Below are 22,627 nucleotides of genomic sequence, written 5' to 3'. Positions count from 1 at the left end.
GCCAGTTCTCCAAATGGCACGCTTCTGGCAAACGGGAGGAAGCGGTATCATTCTGATAAAATCGCATCGCTAGAATCTGAACCAACCACATCTCCCCTGCCTTCCTGGGGTCGCTCGGTCCAAAGCACTACCATCCTGTTCTCATCTCCTTCTCCACACACAAGTAGAAAATGTACGCCTCTGTCCACTGGACTTCCATCCCGCAATCGCCCTTCACCCTGGCGCTGTGGTTTTCACATGGAGAGTAGCAAGTAATCTGACCTCAGAGAACTCATCTTCTAAAAACGCGATTTTTACTGGATCACATACTTTGCTCGGAGAGCAAATAATTTAATATTATGAAGAATAAGCAACGGTGTCTTATCATTTTCAAATTATAAAGCAGACACGTTACAGAGTAAAAAAAAAAAACAAAAAACAACGCAACAGGTTTAAAGTGAAGATGCTTTGTGCTACTTTCTGTAAAACAGGTGATTCCCAAGAAGTAACTTGGGCACATTTCTTTTTTTTTTTTAATTTTTAATGTTTATTTTTGAGAGAAAGACAGAGTGTGAGTGGGGGAGGGCCAGAGAGAGAGGGAGACACAGAACCTGAAGCAGGCTCCAGGCTCTGAGCTGTCAGCACAGAGCCCGACACGGGGCTTGAACTCCAGAACCATGAGATCATGACCTGAGCTGAAGTTGGCCGCTCAACCGACTGGGCCACCCAGGCGCCACGCTTGGGCACATTTCCATCTGGCTTTCAAATTTATAACTTCTACCCTTCAGAGAGCTGACTGTAAGAACTTTCAAATAATTTCTCGGTGCAAACAATCACATCAAGAGCACACGTGGCTCATCAAAGTTTTGCTCATTTGGCCTCCTCACAAGGCCCAAGCCACCAGACTTTCCTTTGACTACTTTATTTTTTCAAAATGTTTTTATTTATTTCTGAGAGAGAGATAGCATGAGCAGGAGAGGGTCAGAGAGAGAGGGAGACACAGAATCTGAAACAAGCTCTAGGCTCCGAGCTGGCTGTCAGCACAGAGCCCAACGCGGGGCTCGAGCCCATGCACCGTGAGATCATGCCTTGAGCCGAAGTCAGACGCTGAACTGAAATTCTACATATGTATGTCATCCCCACCCCCAACGTGGGGCTCGAACTCACGACCCTTAGATCAAGGGTCGTCTGCTCCCCCGACTGAGCTGGCCAGGCGCCCCAAGCTCTGCTGTGCTTCTAAAGAAAGCATTCATTACTCCGGCAGTTCCGCCAGGACACACGAACGCGAGGCGGCCGCGCCCTGGAGGCAGGAACCCCAGGGCAGGGGTGGTACTTGCTGCTCGGCGCCCTCCTGGCTTCGCCCGCTGCAGTGCATCCTCGGTCTCACTGCGGAGACAGACGAGCGCGCAGAACCTCCCCCCATGCTTCAGGAACGTTTGCGGGAGCAGTTTTGTACAAGTCTTTAATTAAAAAAAAACTCAAAAATATATCATCGAGCATTTTACATAATGTATACATTCTTATATCTGCAGGTACGATAACTAACAGAAGGCAAAAGCAGATAGACTGTATTGCTTCTCTTTGGCAAATGACCAATAATATCACCCCCTGCAGAAATATACGATACGTGTAAAAAAACAAATTAAAAAAAAAAACCAGAACAAAACATTACCATGGTCTTAGAACTGTCCCTTAGCACAAACGACAAAATATTTAGCACTACTACAGTAGATGGATTTTTCCGATGGACTAACATCTGTACTACTTTACAGCACGGGCTGAAGTGGCAAGCTGCCTTGCCAAGTTAAGGCTGCAGTGACAGTGACGGGGACGGGGGCACGACAGGGCACACATGGCCCTCTGGTTAGACCCCGGCTCTGTCTTCTATTTAATAATACCACACAGGGAAACAAAATGCTTTCCCTAGGGGTTTTACTTGTAGGTCAGAGGTCTGACCCCCACCCCCAAGCAAATCTGCATTTTTTTATGAGGAAATTCAGCTTTCTTCGGCCAATATTTACCATCTAACTCAGTGGCCCAGAATAAAAAAAAAAAAATCTCTTCCACTTTACAGCAAAGATATATACTGTGGATCTACCAAAGCAATATATACATGTTGGAACTAAACGTTAAAAAAGCAAAGGGTCCGTTCAACACATAGCAGCTTATATCTAAGTATATACACGTATGTATATGTTTTCACAGTTAAATTTTAGAAAAAAAAATTTACATTTGATATGTTTGGAAATACTTCTCCTATAGTCTATAAATAATATTTTAATATGCTCTAATGACCAAAATGCACTACAAGAATGTATCAAATTAAATAAGTTCTTCTAAACCTTGAAAAACAGACACTTGAAGTCGGTCAAGCTTGAGGTCTGTGTCGCGTGTGCTCGCTCAGTCCCCAGCGCCAGGAAGACAGAGCCCTCTAAACACGGTAGGAGAGAAACTCCAGCACTTTGGAAGGAATCGGCAGCTCCTGGACTTCGCGGGTGGGCATCACTCTCCTGATCGACATCCGACATAAGTGTTGAAGGCTAGGGACTTGCCTTGGAGTGGCCCAAAAATACACACTTCCATCCTGCGTCCTAAACAGAAACAAAGGAGGTCATCTGCTCAGTCACGCACGTACACGTATTTATTTATTTATTTATTTTTTCATGTTAATTAGTTGATTTTATTTTATTTTATTTTTTACACGTACACGTATTTAAACATCCCACAGCTCAAACAACTATCATCCAAGGTGTGTATGAGAATTACAAGCTACACGTTAAAACCTAATTTAAAAAAAAGTTTTTGTAATGTTTTTATTTATTTTTGAGAGAGAGAGAGAGAGTGTGAACAGGGGAGAGGGAGGGAGAGAGGGAGACATGGACTCCAAAGCAGGCTCGAACCCATGAACCGTGAGATCGTGACCTGAGTCGAAGTTGGACGCCTAACCAACTGAGCCCCCCAGGCGCCCCCATGTTAAAACCTAATTGCAAAGACCTGAAAGGTGATCTCCTCTCTGACAAAGTAAGAGTATCATTAAGAACCCTTATGGAAGATTTAGTGACAATAAAATACTGGCTGCTTTGTCAAAAAGCCACCTCAAATTAAATTGCCTCTTAAAGAAAAGAGAAAAATCTATTTACCCAGCAGCTAAAACACTGCCATCAGTAGAAAAGGCACAGCAAAGACCATTGCTCAAAGGTGCAGCTTGAACTGGATAATCCTCATCGATTCTCCAGAATCTCACCATTCTAGAAAGGAAAGAAATCGTCCAGTGAGTAACAGGCTCCAGTGGACACAAGTGACCATTTTTACCATCTTCTCCACTTTGAAAATGTTCTTCTGCTTTAAACTTTACAAGGCTTTACTGGAAAAAACCTCTGTGGGCTAAAAGCTCATTAAAACCCTCTCCGGCTTGCTTATGCTCGTTAACAGGGCGCACAGGGAAGGTGTGCGTTACCTTTAGTGCACCTGAAATGCTTCAGGCCAATATTTTAAAAAATATTTTATTTATTTTGAGAGAGAAAGAGAGAGAGAGAGAGAGAGAGAGAGAGAGAGGAAGGGAGGGAGGGAGAGAATCCCAAGCAGGCTCCATGCTGTCAGCACAGACCCTGACCCCGCAAACTGAGAGATCACGACCCGACTGCAGGCCAATGTTCTTTAAGACACACAGCATCTCCCAAAGTCTTGTCTAGAGAAAGAGACATTAAGCCCCTACTGTGTAAAGGCATTTGTTTTTTTTTTTAAGCCTTGAACAGGTTTTCATTGAGTAGAAAGATGAAAGGCAACCCTTAAAAGACAGTAATGAAGAGGTCAAGTTGTAACTCACACACTTACTTATCATCGGCAAGGCTTGCAACGTGCAGTCCGTCGTGACTAAAGGACACAGATCGTACCCACCGGTCATTTGCTCCACCAGCAAATATCGGGGTAGGCGGGGGAAACAGGTGCCTGAGGTCAAATACAGGGAGGTGATCAGTGGAGATGAGGGCCACTTCCAGAGGCAAAACCACCCAGGTGCAAAGCACACCTGTCTCTGAATGTTTAACTCGGCCTCGACAAATACAACGGACGAGCCAAGGGAGAGCTGATAGGTTCAAACTCAACGAAAGGAACCTTAAAAGAATTCCTAAGCTCCTTTTTACAACGTGGTTGAAATCACTAAGATTAACTCCAACCTCAGGTTCAGCTCTTTTCCCGGACACAAAACTCTAGGTATAACTACCGTTTCTACAGAGACATGACGATAACATGATCTGTATCGGGAGGGTCAGATTTATTTTTAGAATGTATGTCTAAAGCTCTGCATTTTTCAAGGACTTAAACAATACTGCAACTTAAGAATTACGACAGAATGCAATTTTAGGTTCAGCATGTTAGTGATTCCAATCATTCATGTCACTTCTGAAGAGCTATGCCGACAAGCCAGAGAGGAATTAGCACAGTCAGGTCGTGCCGTACCCACCCAAATTCCATCAGAATGTCTCCAGTATGTGGATCCCAGATATACACTCGGGTGTCATAAGATGCAGTAGCCAGTAATGCTCCATCAGGAGAAAAGTCACAAGCTACGACATCATGGTGATGTCCTTCTAGCTTCCGTATCATGGTGTATTTATCCATGTTCCAAAGGAAAACCTGCAATAAAAAGGCAAATGTTATAGCTTCATTCGGACACACAGAGGACAAAATGGCACAACTTAAGCTAAAACTGCTACGTTTAATTAATGTTACATTAAATTAAACATTATAAAAATTATGAATAATTAAAAGAATATGCTCAGTGTCATAGTCAGATTAAAATGTCTTTAAGTTAATTAAAGTAGACATGCAAATTCTATTTCAAATATTTCTGTTAAATGTTAATTTAACAATAAGCCTGAACATAAAGAAGGCAATGCAATGTAACCACAAAGTTATACTGAAATCCATTTATTCCAAAAACTAATTAACTAAAATATTCAGAAATAAATAGGGTTAAGTACTACAAACCCCCTTCTTTAATTTTTGCCAGAAACTACCCAATTTTTAAAAAATATACAGACAGAAAATGTAATGTTAACAAATTGTTACTCCATTGGCATCTCCCTTTGAGAAAATCACTTGTTTACAATAGGCTTGGGTCACCAACGTGAGCCTAGGAAGAGAAACAGATACTGCAAGCAAAGAGAATTTTCACAGCCAAATGCAATTTCTTTGGCAAACAACAACGATGTTAAACCACATCACAAAATGAGAAAACTAATTTATGAAAATATTACAATTAACAACATGTCTGCGAATCAAGATTTGCCAATCGTATTTTTCCCATACTGACCAGAGTATCATTAGTCAATTAAGGCATAAAACATTTAAATTACTTTAGTACAAGTCTACATCTACTTTTCGATTCTATAAGACCAGTACTGGGACTGTGCAGAAGAGTTCTGAATAATAGGGTTCGAACGTTTACTTCAGTCTCGTTATAGCAAATGCGAACTTGGAGGTTTGGAAGGATCCTGATAAGACAACCTCTCCTCTTGGAGTAAAGCAATCCGTTTTGCTACTTTGTTTTATGCACAGACACAATAGATCACTTCCAGAGAAAAAGAAGTACAAATTGTAAGTGGGATCAAAGACTTAAGGTATCTCTAAACATCGCAAAGAATTCCAAAAAAAATAGCACAGAGAAACCATCTGAAAGCCAATGACATTACATTAAATTGGTTTCACGTGTCAGACTCCCAATTCTTCGAGACTGGAAGATCAATTTACTCGGAGGAGTCAGTGGGGTTCACTGCAGGGGGGAGGGGGGAGATTACTTTAAAAAAGACAAAAAGAAAAGAAAGAAAAGCAGAAAGTGGACATCGACCAGCACCTGTGTACGTACAGTACACCTTGCAGCCGAATGCAAGGTTACTTCATCCTATGGTAAAGGTCGCCCCCAGCCCGGTAGCCAGAGATGCCACTCTTTCTGCCCAGCTAACACCATTGTGCGCCTGTGTGCGAGTGGTGCCAGCATAACCTCAATCACACCAATATTGCTGCCACCACCTGTGACAGGGAAAGCAAGAAGCATATGGAAAACACACAGCCTAAAATAGCAATGTCAATATCTAGCTTTGTTCTTCTTACGATCTTTAAAGAACCGATTACGTTTTTTCTAAACTTCAACATTTGCAACTATCATTTAACATACTTCTTGGCTACATAAAATGCATTTATAACCAGCCTCCCACCTCCCCCCCCCATTAATTCAGCATATTGTTTGTGAATATCACATGTATTTGGACTCCAACAATTTTCATAAACCTCTGAAGCTAATTACCATCTAGTAAACTATACTAAGTCAGAGCTGGCAGACAACTAAAGGAGAGCTCGTCAGTAAACCGAGTCACTTTATACTTAATCTGTCTACAGGTAGGCTCTGCAAGACAGACCACGTTAATTCATCTCTAATTCACTCTAGACATATACGAGTGCTATTTTCATTATTAGGTCTTTAAGTTACTTTTTTTCAGTTAAATGTCCAGGACCAGCTGGGACTCAAAACTTTTTAAACAGCAAACTGGACAAGAAAAAATAAAACAACAGAGAAGAACATAATTAGCGGGAATATCTTAACATTTGGACTAGATCTCTTCTGTAGCACATAAACTTCCCTAGATCCTAGAAACAAGCAAATTTGACATACCCCTTACTTTAAGAAGATGAACTCTAACTAAAAGCAATCCAATTTCTCACTCCACCATCAGTAACTATATTTAATTTCCCTCATGCAAATTCTCCCCCATCATGAAATGAAACATTTAAGATATTCATGACACCGAGCAGACCTAATAGGTTACTTAGCGATTATGCACACATTATTATCCAATTCACAGTGAACGTCCAAGAACTTTGATACATACTGCTTTACTGGCTCCCACTGAACACAGCATGGATGAGTCAGGAGAGAATGCACAGCTATACACCCAGTTCTGATGGCCCCTCAATACTTTCATCATGTTTCCTGAGCAAAAAGAAATTACACGTGTTATTAGCGTTAACCCCGGAGTTCACTTCCAACAAGTAGTGTTTCAAAAACGGCAGAATCCTAGAATCACAAACATCTACAGCGGCAGCGACGTAGCTCTAACAGGGTTTGGACGCCGTACACCAGTTGCTTGTGCCGGCAACAGTCTACTGGAACACAACACGCCCACTTGTTTATGCTGTGCTACGGAACAACAGCAGCCAGACCCTGGTCCACAGGCCCAAGATATTTCCCATCCGGCCCTTTGGGAGAAAGTCTGCTGACCCTTCATCTATAGAAGACAGAATTCTTTTAGTCTAAGTGCCTTATTCTACAAATGAAGAAACTGCAACACTTCAAGGCTGAGACTTGAGAAACACCTTCGAAATACTTTTCGTCCGTCTTCCTTTTTGATAACCTACATTCCACTCCTGGAATTATGCCTAAAACACACAATCATGCCTACGTGTATCGTAACTCTTACTCTTACAAATACTTACTGGACGCCTACTGTATGTCAGGCACCGAGGACACGGCTGCGAATAAGACAAAGTCCCTACTCTCTCGAGCTTACAGTTAGTTTACCGAGTCTACATTCTTAACACATAAGCACACTGAAAACGTGCTGAGAAAGCAAGTAGTATGTAATATGCAAAAGAAAATAAAAATTGAATTAGTTATAACTGATCAGAACTCTCTTCATCTCTCAACAGCTAGCAGTCAGCCAACGATGAGATGCAGAGGAGGTCCGTCATGCTTTCGAAACATCAGCATCCTATTTTCTCAGGCAATGGTCATGACCCATCAGCCCGAACCAGTCTCTGCACCCGAGGGTTTTGTTTCCTACTACATGTAAGTTGCAACACCTCTGAGCAAGCCCTTGACCTCCAGCTTGAGGTTTTTGGAGCACTGAGACTTCCTATTTAAGTGTAAGGTGTTAGCCCAAACTGTAAACTCTTTCAATAGCAGCTACGAAGGAGGAAGAGATGGTCCTCGCTGGTCCTCTCAAATAAGGTAGCCTCTCCAACTCTGTAGGCACTGCAACTATCAAAGTTGCAGAAAAACTGGAGTACTGGAGCGCCTGGGTGGCTCAGTTGGTTAAGCGCCTGACTTTGGCTCAGGTCGTGATCTCGCAGTTCGTGGGTTCGAGCCCCGTGTCGGGCTCTGTGCTGACAGCCAGCTCAGAGACTGAAGCCTGTTTCAGATTCTGTCTCTCTCTCTCTCTCTCTCTCTCTCTGACCCTCCCCTGCTCACACTGTCTCTCTCTTGGAAATAAATAAAACATCAAAAAAAAAAAAAAGAAAAACCTAAGTACTTAACACTAACATACCTTTCATTATATTGGAGAGTTAGTCTTCTTTTTTTTTGATAATTTGTTGCTCAACCTATCCAACTTATTATTATGCTTAATAGCACTTAGGTATTACAGATTCCAGTATGTAAATCATATTTTAATCTATATTTGATTCGATTACTAAATTATGTATTCGTAACTTCAAAGAAATTTTTGCTAAGTAAGTGAAGGAAGTTAATAACCTTCCCTAAGATGAAAGAAATAAAAACAACACAGACCGGTTCATACAAAACCCTAAAACGGACCCAGATTTTGTCCTCAAATAATTGATAGATCTGTGTGGCTAGTTTCTGAATAATATCCTATTGTTCAGAGAAACTGCCGGCTCCTATTATGGATCATATTTATGGTTTTGTTTGCTCTATACAGAACAGGACCAAATGATTAGAGAAAAGGAGACTTTGATCATAAGCCACTTTGAAAGTCAAACGCCCTAGATGATCGACGTCTCTTGACCACCTCTCAAGAAACTCATTATGTTTCACAGCCTGGAAAAAAGACATACCATCATCTTTCAGGTCCCACACTCTCAGAGTTTTGTCTCTTGAGGCTGATACTAGGATCAGGCTCCCATCTGGAGCAAAAGTTAAATCTCTGACCACCTCAGTATGATCTACCAGGTTAAGGAGGAGCTTTCCTAAATGCAATGGAAGAGGGGGAAAAAGACAAAGTTAGTAATTTTTATCTGCTTCTATTTTTTTTTTTAAGTAGGGTTCTTCACCATTAAAAAAAAAAATCTCGTAGAAATACTTCGTACCTCAGTTTATCAAGTGTGAGGTGACTTATTAGTGCTTTTATTATCACCTTTAAAGAATCTCTCTTTTTGGGGCGCCTGGGTGGCTCAGTCGGTTAAGCATCCAACTTCAGCTCAGGTCATGATCTCGCGGTTCGTGGGTTCGAGCCCCGCGTCGGGCTCTGTGCTGACTGCCAGCTCAGAGCCTGGAGCCTGCTTCAGATTCTGTGTCTCCCTCTCTCTCTGACTCTCCCCTGCTCATGGTGTCTCTCTCTCTCTCTCAGAAATAAATAAAACATTAAAAAAATTTTTTTTAAAGAGCCTCTATTTTTATATTGTTTTAAAATGGATTATTTGCAGGATAGCAAAGCCTAAATTTTTTTAGAGAAGTTTAAAGGGAATTCCTGAAAAGTAAACAAGTTAATTTACTATCAGGAAAACCTAATTATCATTTTTAAATCTTGGTCCAGTATGATTTTATATATAAAATCAAAATTTCCTTTTTCTTTTCCTTGGCTTTGGATTACTAACAGAATGTCAAGCCTCTCCAAAAGATGAATGTTATTTAACAATCTAAATTTTCAAAAATCAGCAAAAAAATTTACTTGACTCACCTAACATTGTATGAGCTTTGTTTTCTATGAAATTCGATGTGCTCTCTTTAAGTTTTTTCTAAGAATCCAATCAAATTTACTGACTCATTGTCCTCACTCAATATTAGTATCACTTGCTATGCTCTACCATATCGTTTTAATGCTCATTTAAAAAAAATCCTTCGTGGCTCAGTTGGTTGAGTATCCGACTTCAGCTCAGGTCATGATTTCATGGTTCGTGGGTTCAAGCCCTGTGTTGGGCTCTGTGCTGACAGCTAGATCAGAGCCTGGAGGCTGCTTCAGATTCTGTGTCTCCCTCTCTCTCTGACCCTCCCCTGCTCATGCTGTCTCTCTCTCTCTCTCTCTCTCTCTCAGAAATAAATAAACCATTTAAAAAATTCGTTTTAAAATCCTTCAAATTTTCGAGTACATACTATTGGTCAGAAACTGTTTTAGTCAGTGAACAATAGTTCACTTTTAATTACCCAAAGAATGTAACTTCTCAACCTATCTAGTTAACTTTAGATAAAATGTCCCTAAAGCCTTCCAAAGGTTAGACAATGATGGTTGAAAACCAGATTTGCCTTGAAAGCCTCCAAGCAATCACTGAAAAAGTATATAAGAAAACACCCTGCTATTTGAGTCATAAACTAAATGACTGGTTTATAAATGATAATTAACTAGATGTTCCTTAGACACGCCCTTTTCTGCTGCAATTACTCTCTGAAGGGTGATCGAGTAGTGAGAACTCTTATTTTCTTAAATTAAAACCACGAGCTGAAGATGACAACTGGGCCAATTATAAATAAAGACACATTCATAGCGTCAATACTTGCTTTTCAGGAAGTTAAAATCCTCAAATCACATCTTCTGGTGCCCGTGAGAGATGCCCTGCATCCTAAAATAATCAGGCTTCCTGTTAAAGCTGCGGCTCCATACCTGTATATACATCCCATATTTTGATGCGCCCATTGTTCAACCCTGTGGCCAGGAGTAGCTGATCTTGTCCAAATCTGAATCGATGCCATTCTATGTTGACACAGCGACTTTGTTTTTCTGGAACTGAAGATCCAAAAGCGAGACTCCAGACTATGTCACCGCAGTCTATAATATGTTCACGAGGCTTATTTTTCTGCCCACCATCACTGTTTTGTCTGGACAGTCTCAAACTGCTTGAATTGGTGATATTCTTGGTGCCGTGCAAGAGACTGAGGGGAAGAAAGGTCAGACTGAAATCTAGTTATTATTCACTCTGGACTTCTACAGACACTGAATAATGATAAATGTTTGTTAAAATAACTTCAACATAATTTGTTGAAGAGAATCCTATAGATGGGAAGGGGAAAAGCTGCTATTAGCCACAAAGGTGTGTGACCAAATAAAATCACATCAAAAGAACTTCTCAGTTGCTAAGAAAGACTAAATTCAACAATAACCAATTTATAATCTATTTGTTTCAGAATTTTCCACAAAACCATTATATCAATGAGGACTCCTTTAGCTAATGTAAAACTAGCATAAACGAGCCAGAAACGAAACAAAAACCTGATATTATAGAGCTGACACCAGAAAATTAACCTTAAAACTAACCCATAATAATCAGTAGTTTCCCACACTTTCTGGACCTAAAGTAACACGTAACTAGGACACTAATGAATATAACCAAGAAGATCAACTAGACACAAAAACCAGGGTGAGATCAAATTTAGCATAGGATAGGTTTTAGAAAAACTTTCAACAAAATACTCAAACTCAGGGGCACCTGGGTGGCTCAGGCAGTTGAGCGTCCGACTTCGGCTCAGGTCATGATCTCACAGTTCATGGGTTCGAGCCCCACGTCGGGCTCTGTGCTGACAGCTAGCTCAGAGCCTGGAGCCTGCTTCAGATTCTGTGTCTCCCTCTCTCTCTGACCCTCCCCTGCTCACACTGTGTGTGTGTCTCTCTCTCAGAAATAAATAAAAACATTTAATAGAAAAAAAAAAACACCTCAAACTCAGATAAATCCAAGCAGAGGAATTTTAAGTACATAAAGTAATTACATGATCAATGTACCACTGTTATCTAATAAAATGTTGGGAAATCCAGAAAGGGTCACATAGCAAAGGTTACCTGGCCTAGCACAACGCGATATATACACTACCAAGGAACCACGATCTTCCTGCTTTTCCATACAAAGACATTTTCTACACTGTATAAGGCCAGATACTTCTTCCCATACATTCTCCGATAAATACACTCAGCTTATGATTAAAACACATTTACAATAGTCCACCACAGAAAAACTCAAATATTACTCCACACTTAGAAGACAGTAAACCCCACCTAAGAGAAACAAAATACAAAAAAAAAAGGAAAAGAGTCTTACAAGTTCTTAAGGCACTGGGACCACGGAACAAGCTTTACTGTACGACGTCCTTGTGACCAAGCAAAGTACGAACCATCTGGAGCAAAAGCGACAGTCCAATTTTCACGACCACATTTCTTGTCAAAAGGAGCTGCTGGAGCTAAAAGTTCACCTATAGTACGTGATCTCACTGAAAGAAAAAAGCATAGATGTAGGATGTCTATATATATAACCAACAATTGAGACTGCTTCCGTATTAATTTGAGACTCTCAACTCCATTGAGTTTCTAGGCAGACAAAGTATAAGGAGTTCTGCTTTCTACCATCTGAAGGGAGATCCTTGGCGTGAAGACCCTTTAATGATAATAACTATGCTCAAGTTTTGATAAAATGATTTTCCAACTTTTCCATACCCAAAAGTTTTAGAAAGCTTCAATAAAAACACTGGTCAAGTGATAATAGGTAATATATCAGAGTTAGCAATTACTGAGTCCTGACTTTTGCATTGCCTTAGGTTTTCAGCCAATTGCTAACATTTAAAATGCAACAGACTAGGGGTGCTTGGTTGGCTCCGTAAATTGAGCGTTTTCTTGATTTCAGCTCAGGTCACAATCCCAAGGTCATGGGTTCGAGCCCTGCATCGGGCTCTGTGCTGACAGCTAGCTCAGAGCCTGGAGCCTGCTTCGAATTCTGTGTCTCCCTCTCTCTCTGACCCTGCCCTGCTCACACTGTCTCTGTCTCTCTCAGAAATAAATAAAACATTAAAAAATAATAAAATAAAATGCATTACATTTGTGGGGCACCCTGGTGGGCTTAGTCGGTTGGATGTCCAACTTCGTAGCAGGTCATGATCTCACAGTTTGTGAGTTTGGGCCCCGCGTTGGGCTCTGTGCTGACAGCTCAGAGCCTGGAGCCTGCTTCAGACTCTGTGCCTCCCCCTCCCCTCTTACTTTCCCTCCCCAACTTGTGCGTGCTCTCTCAAATAAATAAAGAAACAAACAAATAAATAAAATGCATTGCATTAGTGACTCTCAAATAGTGGCCCTCAAGCATATTACTAGCGGGCCACAAACTGACCCCAAATTGGAAGTAATTCTTTTGGTTTTCATGGACAAAGAATGAACAATTTCATATATCTCAAGTTTAGTTAAGAGTATTTAAATTTAGCCTTCATAGCAAACACTGGCATATTACCAGAGTCCACAGAAAATTTTTTTTCTGCATTTAACAAGAAGCCTGATCAACAAGCTCTTCCTCTTCATGTGTGCACGCAAACTTGGCCAGAACTTCCTCAATTTGAGGAAAAGAAGCTTCAGCAGTGTATCACCAATGCTCTCTCGGATTGGTCTTGATTTCAAATTTTGCTACTCTTCCTTTTTAGGTATAAATGACCAGTTTTGTTTCCCTATTTCGTGATTGGTTGTCTGGTCAACTCTTACAGTGTATTTTTATGGTTTTGGCTTAAACTTCCCTGCAACTAAAGTACACATGTGCTATGTATTACAGCTCAAATAAGAACTGCTTATAATGGGGCGCCTGGGTGGCTCAGTACGTTGAGTGTCCAACTCTTGATTTCGGCGCAGGTCATGGTCTCACAGTTTGTGGGATGGAGTGACAGCACGGAGCCTGCTTGGGATTCTCTCTCTTCCTCTCAAAATACATGTTTTTTGTTAAAAAACAAAACAAACAAACAAACCCAATTCTACTTACTGCTAGAACAGACACATACAAGTCCCCCAAATGTATTCATTCAGGTGACATGGTCTCAATGTGTGCTCTGTCAACAGCCAGGGGAGCACCTGGCGTGTGACAGGGGATCAGTAAATATTTATTGAATGAATATGAAACCATATGTATAAGTTCCCATTCTTAGAGATTTCAATACTTCCCTGCCCAAGTCTTTGATACATTAACGCACGAACTATGGTTTAAAAAGTGGGGGTGCCTGGATTGCTCAGTCGGTTAAGCGTCTGACTTCAGCTCAGGTCATGATCTCACAGTTTGTGAGTTTGAGCTCCACATTGGGCTCTGTGCTGACAGCCTGGAGCCTGGAGGCTGCCTCAGATTCTGTGTCTCCCCCTCTCTCTGCCCCTCCCATGCTCATGCTTCGTCTCTGTCTCTCAATAATAAATAAATGTTAAAAACAGAAATTTAAAAAGTAACACAAAACGGACCTATTTTTCTGTAATATTTATGAATGTGAATACCTAAAAAAAATTTTCCTCTTAACTCAAAAATCTTCCTCCTTGCCACTCCGTCGGCTCAGTCCCGACTGTGACCCAAGAGAATCAGCTTAAACCTGCTCTCACATGATAGTCATGTATTAAAGAGCCACGATATCAGCAACTACATCTTTTCACCAGGCTAAACTCCACAGGCCTTTCGATCATTCCGTACATTACATGGGGTCAAGTCCATTCCCCATCTTCACCTTCGTCACTTTTCTGGATAAACCGCAGTTAGTTATGGTCCTCATATAAGTGGCACCCAGAATGGAACACAGCACTTCCGGTGTGGTTTAATCCAATCAACAGAACCCTCACCTAACCCTGCCCCAATTGTGTCAGTACAGCATAAGGTGACATTAATTTCACCAGCAGTCATGACTTTCTTAGTACAAAAGCCACAAACCAGTGACCCTCATGTGCCTGCACAATGACTTCTTCTTCTTCTTCCTTTTTTTGAAATATACAAGTGATTCTTGGAAAGGGCTTGCTGCTCCTTATATGCTGTTTCCTTATATTCCTCCAAGCCCACAGTCATACTCGGTCATCTCACCATAGTAGTTCACGTGCCTGGCCCCTGAACTTGCAACCATTGCCTAAATCTTTCTTTATAACATAGGCTTCTGTAGACATACCTGTCCTTTAAAAAATCCATAAATTTTAGGGGGAAAAAAAGTTCACAAATAAGGGAAGAAAGTTTTAGTTATGTTTTTATTAAAAACTTTTTTTAAAATTTCTTTATTTTTGAGAGACAGGGAGTGAGTGAGGGAGGGGCAGAGAGAGAGGGAGACACAGAATCCAAAGCAGGCTCCTGATGTGTCAGCACAGAGCCCGACACGGGGCCAGAGTGCATGAACTGAGAGGTCATGACCTGAGCCGAAGTCAGACGCTCAACCGACTAAGCCACCCAAGGTGTCCTGGGAAGCAAGTTTTAAAATTCAACTGGGGAAAAAAAAAATCAACCAAAAAACACAAACTTTATCTTAAATAGAAAGCCCCCGGCTAAACTCGATGAGTATACTCACGTAACTCAAAAAATAGAGGACAGGCCTTTGCATTCAGCTTCAAAAACATCTGGTTAATTAGACTATAACTCGCCACTCCTATGGCAAGCATGAGCAAGACTAAGGTGCCCACAAAAGGCTCATTTCTTTTTGTCTATATTTTAATATCACTCTATTTTTCTTTTACCTTGCTGACAATCACAAAACTCCTCTTTTATAAAGGGTGGAAGTTAACAACTAAAAAACTGGTTCCAATAACAAAGACCATGAAATAATAAGCTAATTTATTCTTAAATATTCGAAATTCAAGAAATGGGGTCACTATTTTTTTTTTAAGTTTATGTATTTATTTAGAGAGAGACAGAGCTCGCGAAAGCAAGCATGTGCACCCGAGCTAGAGAGAGGCAGGGAGAGGGAGAGGATCCGAGCAGGCGCTGCTGTGTCTGAAGAAGCCTGATGCAGGGGCTCGATCCCACCAATTCTGAGACCATGACCTGAGCTGAAATCAAGAGTCAGATGCTCACCCAACTTAGCCGCCCAGGCACCCCCGGGTTCACTATTTTACAACTGCCAAATAAATAGATGCTATAATGTCACAAGTATATGGATAGTTGCCTTGGTGTTTCCTTGCTTGTTAACAGGCATATGAAATGATCTTTGCATCACATGATTCAAGCACTCATTTAAATACTTACTGGTACAATAAGTATTATCAAGTAGCCCAAGGTTATAAGAAAGTGCTTTAAAAAGTGTTTTTAAGCTAAACCTTGATTACCTGCAACTGTTTAATGGTAGTACTCTAAGAAATAAAGGATTTAATGACTCTGTATAAGGGAAAAGCTGCCTGCCACGGGAACCCGGCCATAAAATACAACACTGTATTATCTGTACAGTGGTAGTAACACACTGAGTCACGGCGGAACCAAGCGAACCAGATTTAGCTCCTTCCTCACATTCCTCCCTGCAATTTCAAACCAGAAAGGGAGGGTCTGTGGCAGCGCCCTCCAGGCACTAACCCTGTCACCTCAGGCTTCTTTAATCACTCCAGGAATCTTCCTCTCCTCTTTCAGAACTTGAGAAACCAAAGAGCTAGAATAAATACCCAAGAAAAAAGGGGAAAAGTTAAGTCCTTACTGATGGATACAAAGTTACACAGAGATAGGTGTTTAACTCTGTATCCAAACGATACTTCAAAAGAAACAAAGAAACAAAAACTGGGTTTTTTGGGGAAAAAAAAAAAGCTTAAGAAAAGGCCAAAATTCTTTTAGGTATTTGGCACTTAGCTAGTAATATAATATGATATCCAGGAAATAACAGAGACCTACCTAAATATGCAAAAATTTTAAATGAAAAGGCTGCTTGCTGGGTGGTTCTTCTACCTTATGCAGGTATGCTCGGAAGATCAACCCATCCCTTAGGAGAGGACTGGGAAGTTTTTAATTCAGTTTACCAAGATGAACTAAAACACAGATACATGAAAGATAAATCTGTGATATTATTGTGGGGCGGGAGGAAGCCCACCAGACTAAGAATGAGAACTTCTGAGCTCTATGTTCCACTTCAGGACCTGGTTAATAGACTTAAAATAAAAATGGGGCATGAATTTTGTTTCCTCTGTAAATCTAAAATAGTTCTTAAAACCAGAGGTAAAGTCCCCTCTTAACCTGCCATTCGACCTTATCCCTAAGAGAACAAAAGTCCAGATTCTAAGATTGCTGTCTCTAGATAGGAAACTTCAATCCACACACAGGACAGAGGGCCTTTTGGCTACTTGGGCTTCCCCCTTTCTCTAGAAATACCGCCTCCATCCATTTAAAGGCATACATGTAGCCGAAGGACGGAGAAAGGCAAAGGCTCTCTGCTCAGTAACCTCCTCCAATTTTCATCTATTTTATTTATTTATTTTTTATCATTTATTTACTTATTTTTTAAAGCAATCTCTACACCCAAGATGGGGGCTCGAACTCATGATCAAGTCACACGCTCCACCCACTGAGACAGCCAGGCGTCCTAACAATTTTCACTTCATTAACACTGTAAGTTCAGTGTTGGGGGTTTTTCTGGGGGTGGGGGGGTGGAGAGGATGCTATATTTATTTATTTTTTAATGAAAACCGTACATATTCAAGGCGTGTAACATGACTTGGCCAGGTCAATGCTTACTGGGCATATCAATCAACGCACAGCACCAACTCCCCGGTTAGCTGTTCCAGTTATTTTACCGGAAGAAGTGCTCCGCATCGAGCCGCCGCTCAACCTTCGGCACCCACTGCCCTGACCTCAGATGGCGGGGCTGATCTCTAGATCAGTTTCGAGACAGCCTTTCCAGAGTCCGCGCTTCCATCCAACAGCTTTCCTTCGGTCACTCCACCCAACCATTCTGCCCCTCCCTGGCCTTCGCAGTGGGACAGATCACGGAGTCTCCTTCCCGGAACCCGCTGCCTTTCTAACCGCCAGGCCATTTTTACAATTACTGCTTTTTTCCAGGCTGATTTCTCCTTTAAGAGCGGTCGATGCACACGAGGACCCCTCCCCTCTCATTACAGCTCAGAACACCCAAGTTTACTTTTCCCGTGGTAAATTTCGAGGCTTGCCCAGCCCTCGCCTGTTCTCTCCTCTCGACGCCCCCAATCGTCCTGCCCAGAGAATCCCAGGGTGATGGCAGTGCGGGGACCTCCGGAGAGGAAACTGGGTCCCCAGGGGTGGGGGCCCGCCCCCGGCCACACGGTCACTTAGGGCCCTCGGCGCCCGGGTTCCCCTGGACCCTAAGTTCCGCCCACTGCCTCTCGCCGAGCCCAAAGCTGACTCCGATTACTCCTCGGCGACACCCACCAGCGGGGCCGCTTCCTTTCTCTTCGCTCCAGGGCTTGGTCCCGGCTCACCCGTCCTCCCTCGGACTCCGAGACGTTTCCTCCTCTAGGGACTCCCTGCCTCTCCGCAGCGCCGGTGCGCTCACCAGCACCCTTCACCCCCCGTCCCATTCCTCACCGATCTCTTTCTCGTTGACCCTCGGGGGAAAGCTGGCCATCTATGGGGCACCGTCTGATTCCAGGGGCGCGATGCGGCCGCAACGACAGAAAAGCGATCGGCGAGCGCTGAGGGGCGTGACGCGGGCTCGGTCCCTCCCGGACCCGGGGGACGGCGGGGAGGGGCGGGGGCGGTGGCGGCAGCCTCTGCCGACTGCCCCGGGAGAGCTCCGAAGGCCTCGGACCAAACGACCGAGTCAAACACAGACAATAGACCCCGTTCCCTGCCTCGAGCCAATGGACCGAGACGCTTCCTCCGACGCCGCCGCCTGCAGAACAGACACTGGAGACAAAATGGCGGGCGGCGCGGGAGATAGCAGGGCGGCGTGGGCGGGGCCTCGTGACGTCACGCCCCAGACCCCGCCCCCCGACGCTCGGGACGTGACGGCCGGGCCTCGGCGCCCCGCCCTCCCTTCCCGGTTTCCGCGAGGAACTACCCCCTGGGACAGGAAGAGCCGAGAGGCCGAGGCGGATTGCTGCGTATGTGTGCGCCCGGCTGGGTCTCGTCCCATCCCTACCCCCAGCCCCGGGGCCGTGGCATCGTCTGCATCTCTAAGTTGAAGCACCTTGGAAAAGGCAAACGGGGAACTGTATACTGCACGTTAGCCCGCCGCTTAGAGATGGCACGGAACTGGGGCGCCTGGCTGGCTCAGAGCGCGGGACGCGATCTCCGGGCCATGAGTTCAAGCCTCATGTCGGGTGTGGACCCTACTTAAAAAAGATTTAAAAAAAAAAAAAGTGGGATTTAAACTGGCCGAACCGAAACGAACAAAAAAAAATGACGTTGAAGGGTTTAACCCACTTCCGCCACTTCCCCAGCCCCCACGTGCTTGATGCAAAAAAAGAGATGAGAATGGACGTCGTCGCTGCGCCCCAGCGTTGCGGGGACGGTCGTCCTGCCGTGGGCAGCGGGTGTTTGCCAGGGCCGAGGTGACCCGGCGTGCGGGCGGCCCGCCCCGCCCCGCCCCGGCGCCTCCCTGCGCCGCTTTTGCGCCGGCCCGTCGGGCACCCCCGCGGCTTCGCGAGGCGGGTGGTCGGCGCTGTCCCGGCCTCCGCGGAGGCGGACCCCGCCCTGTCATCGCACACCGAGGTCCGGGCCTCCGGGAGGCTGCCGGCTATCCACACCGCAGGGCTGATGAAAGTGTCTGCCAGAGCCACACTGGCTCCCGATCGCAGATGACATACTCGCATTTTAATGGGCCCCTCTCTGGACTCTCAGCCTTGATGGAGGACTTCTAAGCCTGGGAATTTCAAATATGTGCCAGATACCGATGGGAGAGAGAAGTTGCCTTAGTCAAACTCTTTTGAGAGATGTCAAATGACAGCAGAGGGCATGACTACTTTTTCTTTGCATGACAATTCTTCCAATAGTGAAATGTTGAATAGCAGGTAAAAAAAAAAAATCAACCCCCCTCTTTTCTTTTCGGTTAACCTATTTATGGCCAGCTTACCCTGTGCCGGGCACAGGGGCTAGTTAATGAGTATTTAGAGTAGAACAAAATACAAGTATTATTTAAAATTTTTTAATGTTTATTTATTTTTGAGGGAGAGACAGAGCACAAGTGGGGGAAGAGCAGAGAGAGAAGGAGACAGAATCCGAAGCAGGCTCCAAAAATGTGGATATTTAGGTCGTTACAATAAGGCTCAACATGTTAAAACTGAGCACACCACCTTCTCTCTCACAGTTGCTCCCTCTTTTATTGTCCCTGTCCTAGTGAACACGTCCACCCCGTTACCCAAGCCAGAGGCGGAGAGTTATTCCTTAGACTCCTCCACCTCTCCCTTAACTGGAGGAATCCCCAAGTTCGGCCAGTACTTTCTCAGAGTGATCTGGAATCGGTCCTCTCTGTTCCAGCTCAACTGTCTCTGTCTTAGTTCAAGATCTTATCTTGTCATATTGTCTCTCTTGACTATCCTTTATACCCCTACTCCCCGAGAAACCATCATCAACCATCATCAACACCTCGGCATATTTCCTTATAGTCTTTTACAAGTTGGAGTGCCTGCGTGGTGCAGTCAGTTAAGCATCCGACTTTGGCTCAGGTCGCGATCTCATGGCCTGTGAGTTTGAGGTCTACTTGGGGTGAGCTTGAACCCTGCTTCGGGTGAGCTCTAGCCCCACTTCGGGCTCCTTGCAGTCAGTGTGGGACTCTCTTCCTCACCCTCTCTCTCTCTGCACTTCATGGGATTCTCTCTCTCTGTCCCTTGCTCTTTCATGCCCTCTCTCTCTCTCAAAAAAAAAAAAAGGTAGTAGCTGTGTGTACTTCGGCAAATTATTTAGCCTTCCTATGCCTTAGTCTTCTCATCTAGAAAATGGGGATTATAATAATAATACCTACTTCATAGTTTTAAGGATTAAGTGAATTTCTTAAAAAGCCTTTAGAACACAGTCTGATATAGTGTCCAATACCAAGTGTGAGTTATGTGTTAGATACTATTTTTATATGTAGTAATCCCAGCTAACTGCAAAATTGAAAGATCCAAATCTCAGAAAATCAGGGACTGGCAAAGAGTCGTTAAAGTAGCATTAAATATATGTATAATCAAATGCTTAAATGAATGTTCTGGAAAGGATTCGTTTCCAAAACAAAGCTGACCCAACCACTAAAAACCCATTCTCAGGGGTGCCTGGGTGGTTCAGTCAGTTAAGTGTCTGACTCTTGATTTTGGCCAAGGTCATGATCTCACAGTTTGTGAGATTGAGCCCTAAGTCAGGCTCTGTGCTGACAGCCTGCTTGGGATTCTCTCTCCCTCTCTCTCCACCCCTTTCCTGCTTATGCTCTTTCTCTTTCTCAAAAACAAATAAATAAGCTTAAAAAAATTCTCTTGAATCTTATTCTTTTTTTTAAGTTTATTTATTTGAGAGAGAGAGAGAGAGAGTATACATGAGCAGGAAAGGGACAGAGAGAGAGAGAGAGAGAGGATCCCAAGCAGGCTCCACACTGTCATCGTAGAGACCAAAGTGGGGCTCAAACTCAGGAACCATGAGAGCATGACCTCAGCCAAAATCAAGAGTCAGATGCTTAATCCACTGAGCCACCCAGGCGCCCCTCAGTCTCATTCTTGAGTAATCTAGAAAACATTGCTATTATGTGGTGATCTGCTAAGGCCGATGGACTCATAATTTTTATATGGATATTATTTCTTTCAAAAATTTTGAGCCAGCATTTACTATCTTGACACAGAATTTTTAAAAAATTTGCAGGAGAGGGGGAACAATAATTATTATGTATTTTTTGTTGAAGGAGAAGAAATATAACGATGCATATGTCAGTAGCATTTGGGAGTAGATGACAATATAAAATTTTATGTCTTGCATTTTTTCCTTTCCTGTTATAAAGTATTTTCCTATACTGATTAAAAAAAAAAAGCTTTGCACCACATCATTGTAGTAAATGTACCTTCATTTGGAGCTGAACTTTTCCCCTTCCTCCCCCAGAATACATATGATTTAGTAGCATGGAAAGGGGGGCTTCTTCCGTAATTAACTGTTCATTACTCATATGGACCTTGTCAGTGCATTTTCCTCGGTGTCCTGAATGTGTCCAGGTCCTAATTGTGGGCTCTCCTTAGAGAATACATACTCACCCCAAGTTAGAGTAATTCACACGGTCGCTTATATGTTATCTACACTGGTCTCCAAAGTTACAGCCACACCTCTTAAGTAAGCTTTATTATTTTTTTTAATGTTTTATTTATTTCTAGGAGAGATAGGGAGAGACAGCGTGAGCAGGGGAGGGTCAGAGAGAGAGGGAGTCACAGACTGAAACAGGCTCCAGGCTCCGAGCTGGCAGTCAGCACAGAGCCCGACGCTGGGCTTGAACCCACGAACTGCGAGATCATGACCTAAGCGAAAGTCGGACGCTTAACCGACTAAGCCACCCAGGCGCCCCTTAAGTAAGCTTTAAATTGGGAAGGATTCATTCCTGCAGGATCTTATTTCAGAGCCTTTATCTTGGTGAGAGTAGAAGTGTCCCCTTCCTGTACCTAAAAGGAAGCAATATTTACTTAAAGCAACAACCAAATAGGACTAAGATTAAAAACAAAAAACAGAGGCGCCTGTATGGCTCAGTCGGTTGAGCGTCCGACTTATGCTCAGATCATGATCTCGCAGTTCGTGGGTTGGAGCCCCGCGTCGGGCTCTGTGCTGACTGCCAGCTCAGAGCCTGGAGCCTGTTTCGGATTCCATGTCTCCTCTCCTGCTTGCGCGCGCTCTCTCTCTCTCAAAAATAAATAAATAGTAAAAAGAAAAAATTAAAAAAAAATAATAAAAAATAAATAAAAATTAAAACAAAAAACAGGGGTCTCTGAGTCTCTCAGTTGGTTAAGCTTCCGACTCTTGATTTCAGCTCAGGTCATGATCTCACGGTTCGTGGGTG

At 43.2% G+C, this 22,627-nt stretch overlaps 1 protein-coding gene across 1 annotated transcript; it reads right to left on the bottom strand.

The window, feature by feature from the left end:
- Positions 1-1,424: 1,424 nt before the first annotated feature.
- WSB1 (WD repeat and SOCS box containing 1) lies at positions 1,425-18,522 on the bottom strand. The gene is made up of 9 exons (XM_039252493.1): positions 18,211-18,522; positions 12,016-12,184; positions 10,590-10,858; positions 8,830-8,961; positions 6,867-6,967; positions 4,442-4,614; positions 3,814-3,927; positions 3,120-3,227; positions 1,425-2,570 (listed from the first exon to the last, which is right to left on the bottom strand). Exons 1-9 carry the CDS (start codon positions 18,248-18,250, stop codon positions 2,411-2,413), a joined length of 1,266 nt encoding a protein of 421 aa, XP_039108424.1. The 5' UTR covers positions 18,251-18,522; the 3' UTR covers positions 1,425-2,410.
- Between the last annotated feature and the right edge of the window lie 4,105 nt (positions 18,523-22,627).

The sequence above is a fragment of the Hyaena hyaena genome, unplaced genomic scaffold (genome assembly GCF_003009895.1).
Source record: "Hyaena hyaena isolate Hyena2069 unplaced genomic scaffold, ASM300989v1 scaffold_10, whole genome shotgun sequence".
Classification (NCBI taxonomy): Eukaryota; Metazoa; Chordata; class Mammalia; order Carnivora; family Hyaenidae; genus Hyaena; species Hyaena hyaena.
Note: the sequence above shows the minus strand (reverse complement) of the source record. Positions and strands in the feature narration are given on the sequence as shown.